Source organism: Verticillium alfalfae, genomic scaffold (assembly GCF_000150825.1).
Source record: "Verticillium alfalfae VaMs.102 supercont1.5 genomic scaffold, whole genome shotgun sequence".
NCBI classification, from domain to species: Eukaryota; Fungi; Ascomycota; class Sordariomycetes; order Glomerellales; family Plectosphaerellaceae; genus Verticillium; species Verticillium alfalfae.
In genome coordinates this window covers 973,654-988,241 of record NW_003315034.1, presented here as the reverse complement: position 1 = coordinate 988,241, position 14,588 = coordinate 973,654, and the positions used below count along the sequence as shown (strand labels likewise).

The 14,588-nt window shown below is 61.1% G+C and overlaps 2 protein-coding genes across 2 annotated transcripts; both read right to left on the bottom strand.

Moving 5' to 3' along the window:
• Positions 1-5,910: 5,910 nt before the first annotated feature.
• Positions 5,911-11,100, bottom strand: VDBG_04624 (keratin-associated protein 10-7; the record flags this gene model as incomplete). The annotated part of the gene is made up of 3 exons (XM_003004972.1): positions 5,911-8,685; positions 8,804-9,556; positions 9,655-11,100. The coding sequence occupies 3 exons, from the start codon at positions 11,098-11,100 to the stop codon at positions 5,911-5,913; spliced, it is 4,974 nt and encodes a 1,657-aa protein (XP_003005018.1).
• Positions 11,101-12,524: 1,424 nt separating this feature from the next.
• Positions 12,525-13,785, bottom strand: VDBG_04623 (predicted protein; the record flags this gene model as incomplete). The annotated part of the gene is made up of 2 exons (XM_003004971.1): positions 12,525-13,124; positions 13,171-13,785. The coding sequence occupies 2 exons, from the start codon at positions 13,783-13,785 to the stop codon at positions 12,525-12,527; spliced, it is 1,215 nt and encodes a 404-aa protein (XP_003005017.1).
• Positions 13,786-14,588: the final 803 nt, after the last annotated feature.

The window sequence follows — 14,588 nt, the reverse complement described above, 5'->3', positions numbered from 1 at the left end:
CCGCTGTTGGCCGTGCCGTTGCCCAGAAGACCATTGACGAGATCAGGAATGATCTGCGTGACGTTGCCAGTGGCCACGTTGTCCAGCAGGTTGGGGATCAGTCCAGCGCCAGGTCCTGAAGCAGGGCCGACGGTGACGTTGACGCCCGCCGAGGCGCCGGGGCCGAGCAAACCGTCGATCAGGCTTGCAGCCGGGCCAGTAATATTCTTACCCGTGAGGTTCGCACTGCCGATGATGCTGTCGACGAGTGCCGGCAGTGATGCAGTGAGGTTGCCGATACCGAGGTTATCAAGCACCACCTCGACCGAAGGGACCGTCGTGTTGGCGCGAGGTCCAGCGGCGACGATGCCGGGGAGAATACCAGGAATGGATGCTCCGCCGCTGCCACCGCCGACGAGACCAGTCGTGATGTTCTGGAGAAGACCTCCAGCTCCGAGTCCTCCTCCAATCGTGACTCCCACACCCACCCCTGCTCCTGTTCCTCCGATTCCTCCTCCTCCGGTTCCGTTGCCCAGGATCTCGCCAACGAGGCCTGGGAGAGAGCTGTTGCCCGTACCAGCCGCAATGCCGCCGAGAATATCAGGGATCGTGAGACCCGCCGTGCCATTTCCGAGCAGACCGCCAGCAATAGCACTGAGGGTGCCGTTGGTACCGATGAGTCCGTTGATGAGCGTTGGGATGTTGGGGCCCAGAGCGCCGACAGAGACGTTGGCGATGAGGCCAGGAAGAACTCCCTGACTGTTCCCTCCGATGGAGACATTGCCGTTGAGGGTACCCGATAAGATGGGAAGCAGGCCCCCAGCGGTCGCGGTGCCGTTTCCAATGAGGTTATTGATCAGGTCATCAGCCGTCGTGCTGTTGGCGATGGCGCCGCTGATGACAGCCGGGATGTTATTCACCTGAGGGGGGATTATTGTTGCGTTGCCGCTTGATATGGCATTGTTCACGAGGCTCGGCAGGTTATTGATGATCGCAGGATTGAAACCGATAGAGCTGTTCGTCAGCGCTCCGCCAATGGCGACAGGCAGCGTATTGACAACGTCAGGGATCAAGGTCGTGCTGTTGCTGGTGATGGCACCAGTGATGAGGCCAGGCAGGTTGGCGATGATCTGGGGCACTAGAGATTCAGCAGCGCCCGTGACGTTGCCTAGGGCACCACCGATGACGGCAGGGAGGTTGTTCACGACGGGAGGCAGAAGTGTGCCCGTGCCACCGACTAGACCGCCCGCAATGAGACCTGGCAGGTTGTTGATGATCTCAGGGACGAGGGCACCAGGGTTGCCTGTAAGGTTTCCTAGCGATTCTCCGATCGTAGCTGGGAGGTTGTTGACACTGGGAGGTACCAACGTTCCAGCACCAGATTGTAGGGCACCAGTCACCAATCCAGGAAGGTTGGCGACGATGGCAGGCACCAGACTTGCTGCGTTGCCAGTGAGGCCGCCGAGGGAGTCTCCGATGACAGCCGGCAGGGTGTTGATCGCCTCCGGAAGAAGCGTAGCAGCACCAGCTCCGGCTGCACCACCGTTGCCGATGGCATCATTGATCAGTGCCGGGAGATTGGAAACGATAGCCGGCGGCAGGGTAGTACCGTTGAGGGCGCCTCCGATGGTGACCGGCAGATTGTTGATCACTGGAGGGAGCACTGTGCTTGCGCCTTTGTTGATAGCCTCATTCACCAAGGCCGACAGATTTCCGATGATCTGGGGGACCAAATTCGTAGCACCACCCACCGCCGTGCCAATAGTGGCAGGCAAACTGTTAATCACCTCTGGAATAGCGACAGGGTTACCGCTGCTGACGGCATTGTTGATGATGGATGGCAGATTGGCGATAATCTCGGGGACCGGCAGACCGACAGTAGCATTCAACGAGACGCCAATATCCGTGGGGAGATTGTTCAGGCGGTCAGGGATCAGAGTGCCTGCTCCCGTCTGGATGGCGCCATTGATGAGTTCTGGCAGGTTGTTGATAATGTCGTTGATGGGCAGGTTAGGGATAGGCAGGCTTCCGTTAGAAATGACGTTACCAATCGTGGTTGGCAAATTATTGACCGGGCCCGGAATGCACTCCTCCTGACCCTTGTTCAGTGCGTCGTTGATGAGACCAGGCAGGTTGTTCACGAGGTCTGGCAGCGAAATAGCCGAGCCAGGCAGCTGGCCGTTGGAAATGGAGCCGCCAATGACGCCAGGCAGAGTGTTGATGACTTCCGGGACCAGCGCGCCGGATCCAGAGTTCAGAGCGTCTTCGCAGAGTCCCGGAAGGCTCTCGGAAAGACCAGGAATCGTGGGGCGTACTGCACCACCCGTGTTCGGCAGGTTGTTGACGAGTCCCTCGAGGACGGCGGGGAGAGCAGCCACAAGACCAGGGGCGATAACGCCAGGCTGAACACCGGCGGCATCAGAAATGGCACCGGAGATGATACCCGGCAGCTGGTTCAGCGGACCAGGAAGGACCTTGCCTGGAGTCGTAACGTTGGGCAGCTGAGAGATGATGTCTGGGAGTCTGCCAATAACGATGGGAATGATATCCGCCGGGTTGACATTGGGAACGTTGCCCAAAGCACCCTCTACGCAGGCAGGAATAGTCTCGATGATGCCGGGGATGATAGCCTCGAGGTCTTGCTGTGCCTGGCCGCCTCCGTTCACAGTACCATTGACAATGGCCGGGAAGCTGCCGACGATACCGGGGATGAGGGGACCGATGTTGGGTCCGCTCTCCACAGCACCCTTGATGATACCAGGGACTTGGTTTACGACGTCCGGGATCAGAGTACCAGCTGTGCCATTGACAGCGCTGTTGACAGCACCAGGAAGCCCTCCAATGATGGAAGGCAACAGAGAGCCCGCAGTCGTACCATTGGGAAGACCAGCAGTGAGATTGCCGGGAAGCTCGTTCAGACCGCCTGGCAGCAGAGTGCCGGGTGGACCTCCAGGTTCGGCGCCAGGTCCAGCATTGGTACCGTTGAGAGCTCCGTTGACAAGGTCAGGCAGACCGTTGACGATACCGGGCACTAGAGTGCCTGTCACAGGGCCACCAGCTCCTAGAGTTGAATTGAGAAGGCCAGGCAGCTCGTTGAGCGGGCCAGGAAGAATGCTTCCCACGGCGCTCTGATTACCGCTGGCTCCGGCCACGATAGCAGGCAGGTTATTGACGAGGCCTGGGACGACGCCCTCGGGACTTGGGGTGCTGCCGTTCACGGCTCCGCCAATGATGCCGGGAGCTCGTTCAAGGGACCCGGAGATCGCACACCGGAGTCCGGCGCCGTCTGGCCAACACTGCCATTGATGAGACCCGGCAGGTTGTCAATGACAGTGGGGATAGCCGAGCCAGGATTGTCTCCGGAGAGTGCTCCGCCGATGACGCCAGGTAGCGTGTTGATGGTATCGGGAAGTACAGTCCCGGCGCCAGTCTGGTTCTGGAAGACGCCGTTGACGAGGCCGGGGAGGTCTTTCAGCAGACCTGGGACAATGGCGCTGCCGTTGCCCGGCAAGCTGCCAATGGCACCACCGATGATCGACGGGATGTTGTTGACTGCGTCAGGAATCAGAGGGCTGGGCGCCGCTCCGCCAATCGTGTCATTGACGATGCCCGGCAGTGAGCCAATAAGCCCTGGGATGAGGCCAGCCGAGGTGGTAGAGTTACCCAGCGTGCCGCCAATAACCGAAGGAATGTTATTGACGTTATCGGGGAGAAGAGTTCCGGAGCCTGAGCCCGGCCCTCCGGCAAGGGTGTCATTGACGAGCCCCGGCAGAGCATTAACTAGGCCCGGCACGACGCCGGAAGCGGGGCCGTTACCGAGAGCGCCGCCAATGACGCCCGGGATACTGTTCACAGCATCTGGAATGATGGTACCGGGGCCAGTGCCAACTCCGGCACCAGGAGCACCAGGGCCAGCCTCGTTGACGAGACCGGGCAGGCTGTCGACCAGCGGGGGAATGAGGCCAGCGCCTGGTCCACCGCCAAGACTACCGTTGATGATTGAAGGGAGGTTGTTTACGACTTCAGGAATGAGAGGTCCGGGGGCCTCGCCGCCAGCAGAGCCTCCAGGAGCACCAGGAGTGCCTGGCGTATCAACAGAGGGTTCAATAGGCAGGGTCACACCGGGAAGAGCGCTGATCAACTCAGGCACGGAAATGGGAATGACGGTGTTGTTCAGCAGACCAGGGAGGTTGTTAATGATCTGGGGGAGCGAGGGAATAGCCGGGACACCAATCTTGACCCCGGCATCCACGCCGACACCTGCGCTGACGTCAATGGACGGCAACGTGCCGTTCGTCAGGGTAGGCAAGTTTTCGACGATAGTGTTGACCTCTGACGCGGGAATAATGACGCCGGGCAGGACAGCGGGCAGGCTGCTGATGATGTCGGCTGCGCTAGACCCATTGACCAGAGTCGGCAGGGTGGCTATGAGTCCAGGCACGAGCGCAGCGGGGCCCGGCAGCGTACCACTCACGAGGCCTGGAAGGGTGTTTGCGACATCAGGCACAAGACCACCAATGGCGTTTCCTGTGCCGTTGAGAAGACCTGGCAGAGAATTGGAGAGATCCGGGATAATGACACCCGTGCCGCCGCTCGTGGTGCCATTGACGAGGCCTCCAAAGTCGGGGATCAAAATACCACTGCCACTATTAACAGCGTCGTTTGTGAGGGCGGGCAGAGTGTTGAGGACATCAGGAACGATGGTGCCCAGGCAACAGACCAGCAGCCGGAAGCTCTGAGGAGGGGTTCACGGTAGGGGCACCAGTCTGGTTCAAGAGCCCAGGGAGGTTGTTGAGAAGGGGTCCCAAGCCAGCAGTGCCGTTCAGCAGACCAGGCAGGCTTGCAATGACTTCGCCCAAAGAGCCAGTCGTGTCATTGATGAGTGAAGGCAGGCGGTCGATGATGGCTGGGAGATCCTCAAGGCTACCAGTCGAGCCGTTCACCAGACCAGGAAGGGTGGCGACGATCTCGCCCAGCTCGCCTTCAGTAGCATTGCTGATGCCCGGCAGACTGCCAATTATACCTGGGAGAAGAGGCGCCAGACCGCCAGTGCCGTTGATGAGTCCAGGCAAGACACTTTCGATATCAGGTATGACAAGGCCGGCGCCGCCGGCTCCATCGCTACCGGGAAGGGTGGGGATGATGATGCCAATGCCGCTGCTGTTTCCAGCACCGTTTTCACCACCAGGAAGCTGGGGGATGACAAGGCTGATGCCTCCATTGCTCTCATTGATCAGATCCGGTAGATGGGTTCCGAGATCTGGGAGGATGGTTCCAAGACCGGCCGTCGCGTTTCCTCCGAGAACCTCAGTGATGAACCCTGGCAAAGCACCCGTGGGGCTACCACCGCCAAGCGCACCGTTGACAAGGCCGGGCAGGATAGCCTCAACTGACCCGTTCTGAACCTGTCCGATGACTGTGGGGATCAGTCCCGAGCCGGCAGTGCCGTTGCCGAAGATATCGTTCAGCAGACCAGGGAGAATGTCCGATGGAGAGCCACTGGTCAAGTTGGCAGGAAGAGTCGCATTGGCGCCTAGGAGATCCTTAGCAACATCTGGCAAGACCTTGTCCAGCGTGCCATTTTGCAGGTTGCCGACAATATTAGGAATGAGACCGCCGCTGGTAGGCGTGCCGTCACCTAGCGCATCCTTGATGAGATCTGAAATGATAGTATCGGTCGCACCGTTCTTGACATTGTCAATGAGCTTGGGAATTAGGCCATCCCCTGTGCCAACAACAGGAGTCAAGAGATCACCAATTTCATCGCTAGGAAGACTGCCGAGCACGCCGGGGACCAGACCTCCAGCGGCCGGAAGACCGGGAAGGGTGGTTCCGGGGAGGCCGGGGGTGGGCGGTAGAGTGGGGCCGGTAGTCGCCGTGTTGTTTGGTGTGCCGCCGACAATATCGGTCAGTGCACCGCCCAGCGAAGGGTCAATGGTGCCATTTTGTCAGAAGACCTTCGAAAATGGCAGGCAGAGTAACATTGAGCCCGGGCACATCCGAGCCAGTCACGTTGGTGCCTCCCAAGGTAAAATCGATCAGAGCGGGCAGGTTAATGCCGATGGTTGGGAGCTCGGGCGCGCCGATCCCGGTGCCGTTGTTCAGGACGCCGCCAATGATACCGCCGATGAATCCACCTGACGGAGGAATAACCCCAGGTGCCGTCACCACGGGCTTGAGACCCTCGACGAGGCCTTCGAGTTCCTCGGGAGTGGGAATTGCCGGAATACCAGCAGGTGGGCCGTTGGGAAGGAGATCATCAAGACATTCGCCCAACTCGTTGCCTGTAGGAGGGTTCGGGCCAGTGATGCCGCCGAGGGCGTCACCAAGGGGCGTACCCGGCAGCGTTGTGCCGTTTTTGATGAGATCACCGACAATGGTACCAACGGCTCCTGCAGGATTCTTGGGGGTGATGTCCGTATTGTTTCCAGTGACACCGCCGATCAAGCCCGTCAGGAGGTCGCCGGCTGCTGAGCCTATGGGCGCAGTCGCGTTGATGAGCCCGCCGAGGGTTGATCCAAGATTACCAGCAGGTGTGTCGGGCACGGAGGCGTTGTTGCCCGTAAGACCGCCCGTCAGGCCATCAAGGAGTTCAGCCGTCGGCGAGCCTGGAAGGACCGTGCCATTGTTGAGCAGGCCACCAATGATAGCGCCCACTACAGTATCGCCAGTGATGTTGGCAGGCAGCGTTCCATTTTCTACAAGTCCGCCGACGACGGGAAGTTCTCCCGTAGATCCGCCGGGGATGACGGGGAGGGTGTTCACCGGAGGCTTGCCATTGAGCAAAGAGTCGATCAGGGGTCCGGAGGCCGCAGGAATGTTGGGAACGTCAGGTGAAGTCGCGTTGTTAAGGAGTTCATCCAGAAGCCCGCCGACTGCATCGCCGGGAAGGTTGGTCGCGGGGACAGTGCCGGTGTTGGGAATGGTAACGGTGTTGTTGAGTCCACCGATGACGCCGTTCACGACATCTTCGGGCAGAGTTCCGTTGAGCAAGTCTCCAACGGCACCAGGGAGGACCTCCTGAAGCTGCTCTGGCGTCGTGACGTTGCCGATAGCAGCGCCCAGGCCTCCGGGGACGATAGTGCCGATGTTTCCAAGTGGGTTATCCGCAGCAGGGCCAAGGATATCGGTGATGAGCGGCGGGAGGATACCAACGGTGCCCTGTCCGGGTGTGCCACTGCCGATCAAGCCGTCGATGAGGCCAGGCAAGACATTGCCGAGATTTCCCTTGCTGATGTCGTCGAGAAGGCCTGGAATGAGACCAGCGCCCTCGGTAGTGCCGTCGCCAATAAGGCCCTCTAGGAGAGGCGGCAGCACCGTGTTGGTAATGTTGCCTGTGCTGTCCTTGGCGATGCTGTCCTGGAGACTGTCTACGAGCGGAGGAAGCGAACCGTTGGGTCCGATAAGATCAGTGACAGCCGCTGGAGGAATAGCGCCCTGGTTGACGAGGTTGTCCAGTATGCCAGGAAGGAGGCCGCCGCCAGTAGAAGTTCCGTCACCCAAGGCACCCTTGATGATGTCGGGGACGAGGTTGCTCGTCTGTCCCTTGCCAATGTTATCGAGAAGACTTGGTACGAGGCCACTGGGTCCGAGAGCGTCGTTGACGACCTGGTTCAGCGTGTCGGTGATTTGACGAGGTTGGTTCGGCTCAACTGCAGGCAGGGGCACACAGTTTCCAGACACACAAGTGCCCGAACAAGACTTGCCCAAGCCACCGCAGTTGTCAACGTCGCCGAGATGGTCGTAGCACGTCCCGTCGCGGCAGGATTCAAAGGCCGCACACGTCGTACTGCCGCACTGTCCAAGAACAGGAGGCACACACTTGCCGGCAACGCAAGTCGAGCCAGATGGCTCACAGGCCCTGCCCTCGGCACCACAGTTTGCCGCGTCGGTGAACACGTCCAGGCAGGTGGCAGACGAGCAGATCTGGCCTTCCGCGCAATTGGTCTGACCGCAGACGGGGGCTGTTAGGGCAGTGCACACGCCAAAAACGCAGACTTGGTCAATGGAGCACACTGTGCCAGTGCTGCCGCAGTTCTTGTTGTCCGTCGCCAAGTTGACGCAGATTGTCCCTTCAACACATAGCTCGCCAGTTCCGCAGACATCGCCACCACAATCCGTGGGCGCTGCCGGGTCGGAGCACTGGCCCGAAATGCACGTCTGGCCTGCTTGGCAAGTTGTGCCAGCAGCACCGCAGTTGTTGAGATCTGTCGAGAGGGCGAGGCAGACATTCTCAACACAAACTTGAAGCTGGCTGTCGCACGTCGTGTCGCCACAAAAGGCAGTGGGGGGACGGAGCACAGGTACCGGAACGGCAAATGTTGTTCGGAGGGCAAGGCGTGTCCTTGGCGCCGCAGTGCAGGCATTATTGAGGATGTCAATGCAGAGGCCATGAACGCAAAGCTCACCTGTGCCACAAACGGCGCCGGAACATGTCGATGGGTCGGGGTCCACGACGCAAATATCAGACACACAAATGAGACCAGACGCACAAGGCGTGTTCAGCCCTTCGCATCCGCCGATGGGCAAGCCCGTCGGCGTGCAAACACCATCTTGACAGACAAGACCATCATGGCAGGGTCCACGACCAGGGCCACAGGTATCCTTAGGGGAGATGATGCACTGAGGCATTCTCACAGACAAAGCCGTTGGCACAGGCCGCGCCTCCCTCGCCGCAGCCAGTTCCCTCGGGGGTCGTGATGCATGCTCCACGAACGCAGGTCAGACCCGAGGAGCAAGGGCTCCCCGTGCTACCACAGACAGCACCTTGGGCCTCAATTGGAACGCACTGATCAGCCATGCAAAGCTGACCAGCAGGACACACACGGCCGAGGGGGCCGCAGAGGTCAGTGGGCGCCCCGATGGTAAGGCATGACTCTCCAGCACAGAACTGACCTGCGGGAGCACGGAGCTCCCGTGTTACCGCAGTTATCAGAAGGCCCAGCAATGGGCCGAGCACGCTCCTGACACGCATAGTCTGCCAGATGGGGCAGACCTGACCCGACGTGCCACAGAAGTCATCGGGGGCCGCGTGAAACGACACATCTGTCCTCGATGCAGAGTAGTCCCGCAGCACAGCGCTGTCTGGCAGGCCACAAGTGTCAACAGGCGGCGTGGAACCAGTAGCGGGCGGAACGGAAACACCGCCGCCACCGGTAGTAGGGTTGTTTGGATCAGCAACAATAGGGAGGTCGGGGCTTCCAATCGGCTGACTGCCGTCCCCGGGAATGACGGGCTTGGTGATGCCGTCTACCGGGCCTGGGAGAGACTGGTCTCCACCAGGAATAGGTTGATCCGTTCCAGGCACAGTTTGGCCTCCTCCAGGGGTAGACTGGTCTCCTCCTGGGATAGGCTGGTCTCCTCCGGACACAGGCAGGTCACCTGGAGGACTTGGTACTTCGTCCACATTGCCGAAGCACACGCCGGCAATGCAAGACAGGCCGTTCTCGCACGGGCCTCCGGTGTCGCCGCAATTGTCTCCGTCTCCCGCTCCCGGCAAGCAAGCACCCCCGACACAGGTGGCGCCGCGGGGGCAAGGCTCGTTGGTCTGTCCGCACGGCGTCTCTGGGCCCGTAGCCTCCGTACAGCTGCCGTCAATACAGACAGATCCGGCAGCACACGGAGCGCCGGTGGCTCCACAGTTATCGTTGGGTCCGGCGATACCGACGCACACACCGCTCGCACAGAACGAGGAGACGGGACACGGCCCTCCGGTGCTGCCGCAGTCACCATCAGGATCATCAACGGCAACACAACCGCCGTTGAGACAGATGCGCCCGCCGCTGCAAGTCGTCCCAGAAGCACCGCCGGCACAGGATCCGAAGGCAGCACGCAGGCGCCAGCAACACACTTGTTTCCGACAGGGCAAGGTCCTCCAGTGGTACCGCAAGCTCCTGTAACAGGCAAGAGTCGGCACGAGCCCTCGACACAGTTCTCGGTGGCCTTGCAAGGCGCTCCGGTGTCGCCACAGTCTTGTGTGACGCCGATGGACACACAGGTTCCGTGTATACACTGCTGGCCGGTTCCGCACGCAATGCCGGTGCCGCAACCCTTGGCGTCCTGGAACTGCAGACATTGGCCAGCGAAACACTGCTGGCCAGCAGGGCAGATTTGACCTGGCCCACCACAGTTGGTCGGCGACTGGGCGGGGACACAAGTGCCTGCCGCGCAGATGGCACCAGCATCGCAAGTGAGGCCGTTGCGATCACAGTCGGTGGGATCGCCAAGGCGTGTGCAGACATCGCCCAGGCAAAAGGTGCCAGCAGGACAGGGCTCACCCGAAGATCCGCAAGCCGCAGGGTCCGTCAGTGTTGTGCATGATCCGTCGATACAGATCTCGCCCGTTTTGCATGCTGGATCGGTGCACTCAGCAGACGGGTCCGGCCGTGCTTGTGCCGTGCAGCGGCCAGCGAGACAAAGTTCGCCATCGGCGCATTGAGTGCCTCCCTCACCACAGTCGTTGGGAGACGAAACGGGCACACAGTTCTTGGCTACGCACACGAAACCATCTTCGCAGTCTCGGCCCTTGGAAGTGCAGCCAGTTGATCCGATTATAGGCAAACACTGCTCGCCTGCGCACATGTGACCCGGCAGACACTTGCCACCTCCTGAGCCGCAGGAAGAGGGATCCTTGATGGCGGAACAGACACCATCAACACAGATCTCCGTGTCAGACTCGCAGGCTGGGTTGCAGCCGCTGACACGCGTGGGAACGCACTGTCCCTGGACACAGCGGTGGTTACTCGGGCAAGGCTTGCCGTCGTCGGTGCACGAATTGGGATCTCTGATCGGCACACAGTTGCCAGCCAAACAATTCGTGTCGAGCGGGCAGTTGCGGCCACGAAGACCACAATCGATGGGGGCCTGGATAGGCTGGCAGAACCCAGCGATGCACACGGATCCACGAGCACAGTTGGGTGCGCACTCTTTGGGTGTTTGGATAGGCTGACACTCGCCTCCGAAGCAGACGCTGCCCTCGACACAAGTCTGCGAGCATGCGCCCGCACCGCGAGTGGGGACGCAGACACCGTTGAGACAGGCAGCTCCGCCGAAACAGCGCGGTCGGCACTTGTCTCTGGGATCAATAGGAATACAAGTGCCACCGATGCACGCCTCGCTCATTGAGCAGCCAGGGTTGCAGCTGTCAGAGCTGGCTATCGGTACGCAAGTGTTGTCGATGCACGCGGCACCAGGCAAACAGAGGGGTCGACAAGCGTCAGGCCTCTCCACGGGCGTGCATGCGCCATCGAGGCAGACATTTCCGGTCCCACAGCCGTCTGCACACTGATCGGGCTTTTGCAAGGGCTTGCACTCGGTGCCGACGCAGATCGTGCCCGGCGCACAAGTCGAGGGGCACTTGTCCGCGGGCGGCGGAATGCTGCCACCATTAATGGGGATACAAACGTCTCGAACGCAAGCGGAACCCGACGGGCACACGTTGCCCTCGGAGCCACAGTTCTCGGGGTCCTTGCCGGTATCCACAGGAACACACTTGTTGAGAATACAGAGGTTGTTCGCGGGGCATGCGTTGGTCGAGGAACCACACTTCTGCGGGTCACCCGTGAGCTTGACGCACGTTCCCGAGATGCAGTGTTCGCCGGTGCCGCATCCGTTGGATCCACATTCAGACGGCCGGGGGCCCGAGATGCCGATAGTGATGGGTCGGCACTGGCCTCGAACACAGGCCTGGCCCGAGATACATTCAACACCGTCGCAGTCCTTAGGGTCACCTCCGGTGTCGATCTCGGCGCACGCACCCTGAACACAAATGTTGTTGGGCGGGCAGAGGTTCCAGGCCTCTCCGCAGTTCTCCGGGTCCCCGAAGATGTCTTTGCAGAGAGTGCCAACAAGAACCTGCTCGCCGGGACAACGTTGTGGCGGGGGAGACTGAATGGGATCCGTGGAGATGCCAGGGAGGCCTGATTGTGGGAGCTTGACGAAGCCAGAGTCACCACCAGGGGATGGCGCTGAGGGAGAACCGCCAGCACCGGCGCCCGGAGATGTTGGGGTCGAGGGTGGCTGGTCAGCGGGAACTGGGCCCGGGCCTTGTTGATTGGGAGGGCTCTGACCAGGAGATTGACCAGGAGTCTGACCAGGGTTCTGGCCCGAAGGCTGTTGTCCGGGAGGCACATCGACCGGAACCTGAGGATCAGGGAAAGTCTGATCAGGGGTTTGCTGGTCGGGCGGTGACTGAATGGGGGGGATCTGAATAGGTGGTTGCTGATCAGTAGGGCCTTGTCCAGGGGACTCTGGGCCGGTGCCAGGCTGGATCGGAGGAGCCTGTCCAGGTTGACCCGGGTCCGAGGGGTTTTGGCCGGGCACGGGCTCTCCAGGTGTTGGCTGACCAGGGGCTGGCTGGTCTGGTGGGAGCTGACCGGGCGGCAGTTGATCTGGAGGCAGCTGACCAGGAGCTGGCTGATCCGGGGGGAGTTGGCCAGGAGGAAGCTGACCAGGCGGAAGCTGGCCAGCGGGTTGACCGCCGCCTACACCCGTCTGACCATCACTCGAGCCGCCGCCGATTCCTGAGCCGCCGGGCTCTCCAGGCGTCACTCCAGGTTGGCCTGGCTGGCCACCGGGGCCGCCAACAAGACCGGAGCCACCGGACTGGCCGGGCTGATCCGAGCCAGGCTGTCCGGCACCGGGTTGACCAGGCTGTTGAGCGCTCGGCTGTCCGACAGGCCCCGGGACGACAGGCACGTCAGTAGGCTGCTGACCACCAGGCAGACCAGATGCGCCAGCAGACGCACCAGGTTGTCCCGTAGGCTGACCGCCAGGAGAGCCAGATCCAGGAGGGGCACCAGCACACCCCCACGATCGGACCGGTGGCGTTTCCTCGCGAGATGAGACGTACAGATGCCCGAGAGGCAGACATCACCCGCGGCGCACGCCTTGCCATGGCAGTCCGCGACGTCGAGGTCGACATGCAGCGGGATGCACTCGTTGTTGTAGCACACGCTTCCGAGCTCGCACGTCTTCTCGCAGGCCTCGACATCGTCGTTGCCATTGTCGCCGTCGACAGCCTCGCAGCCGAGGGCGATGCGCTCGCAGCGCCCGCCGTGGCAAGTCTCGCCAGCAAGGCACTGGGTGGTGCTGTTGGCGCCGCACCTGTAGGGATCGAGCGCGATGCTGATCTCCTCGCAGACGCCCTGTCGACACGTGAGGCCGAGGGCACACTGGTCGTCAGCATCGCACGTGAGGGGAGGGGCGCCAACGACATGGGCACCGCAGGCGCCGTCGAGGCAGTAAGTGCCCTGCCTCGCAGACGACGCCACTGCCGCCGCAGTTCAGGGGGTCGCTTCCGAGGTCGATCTTTTCGCAGAAGCCGCTGACACAGAGCGTGCCCGGGTCGCACCTCCTCTTGTGGGAGCCGCAGGCGCGCGAGCTCGTGCTGACCTCGATGGGCAGCGACGACCCGCGGTGGCACCAGCGACCTGCCTTGCACGGCTCGTCGTCACTGCCACACCCCGCGGGCTCGTGGAAGCTCAGGGGCCCGCAGCACCCGACGACGCAGATCTCGCCTGCCTTGCAGCGGTTCGTGAGGCGCCGCAGGTGAAGCGGATTGATGCCGATGGTGACGTTGGTGCAGGCGCCATCGACGCACAGGTCGAGGGCGGTCGGGCAGCCGCTGCTGATGCCGATGTCGAGAGATCGGCTGCCGAGCTCGTGCTCCGCCGTGAAGATGTTGGATTTCTGGATCCTGTCCCAGAGCTTGGAGGAGGTCGAGAAGCCGTTGGCTGTCGATACGCAGAAGCTGGCGAGCGAGGACATCGCCGCCAGCCCGGCGGGCCAAGATGGTGGGCCTCTCATCTTGACGCCTTGTTTCGTAGCATTAGATTGTCATTAAGGTCAATAATTGCAAAGTATCGCTAAGTGAGGTAGGTAGGATAGTGTTAGTCTAGCACAACTGGTAGAACCTCGCAGACTTAAGCTGTTGATCGTCTACCGGACAGCGAACCCTCTCTTATGAGAGACCTCGTACAGGCAATGATCCTTGGCGACGACAGCTACGCGCTCTGATCGCGATCTTTTTCATGATGCAATGACTTCGACGGTGGGCGAGCCATACTCCCACGACAGCTGTTTTCGGCCCTCTCGATCGAGGACGTTTTGGCTGGAGTAAGGCAAGGATCTGCCAAGGAGCCGGCCATCTACGGCCGAATGTCGATCTAGGGGGGTAAGAGAGGAGCCTGAGGCGCAATATGAGGGCAGAAGGGACTGGGATCCGATGGGAGAAGCACAGAAAAGGGGAAGGCATCGCCATGAAGCCGCAAACGAACGTCTGCTCACGCACCACGCCCTCGACCACGTTCGAATATGACGTCCCTTCTCGCCAAAAAAGGCAAGCTGTGTGGACGTCACGTTTCCTGAAGCGCAACTTACCCTTCCCCCAGAAGAGCCATGCGGGCTTGTGCGTGGCATTCTGGACCGTTCGCGGAGAGGCGCCGGCACTTACACCCCCACCGACCGCCAAACTTAGAGCCTCATCGCGGAGGGCTTCGCTGGGCGCCACCGTGGACGCAAAGAGAAAGGTGTGAGATTTCCCGGATGAGCCTGGGAATCCCGACCATGCTCGGTTCGTCGCGCCGGTGGTAAGTCTCACGCCCATGTCT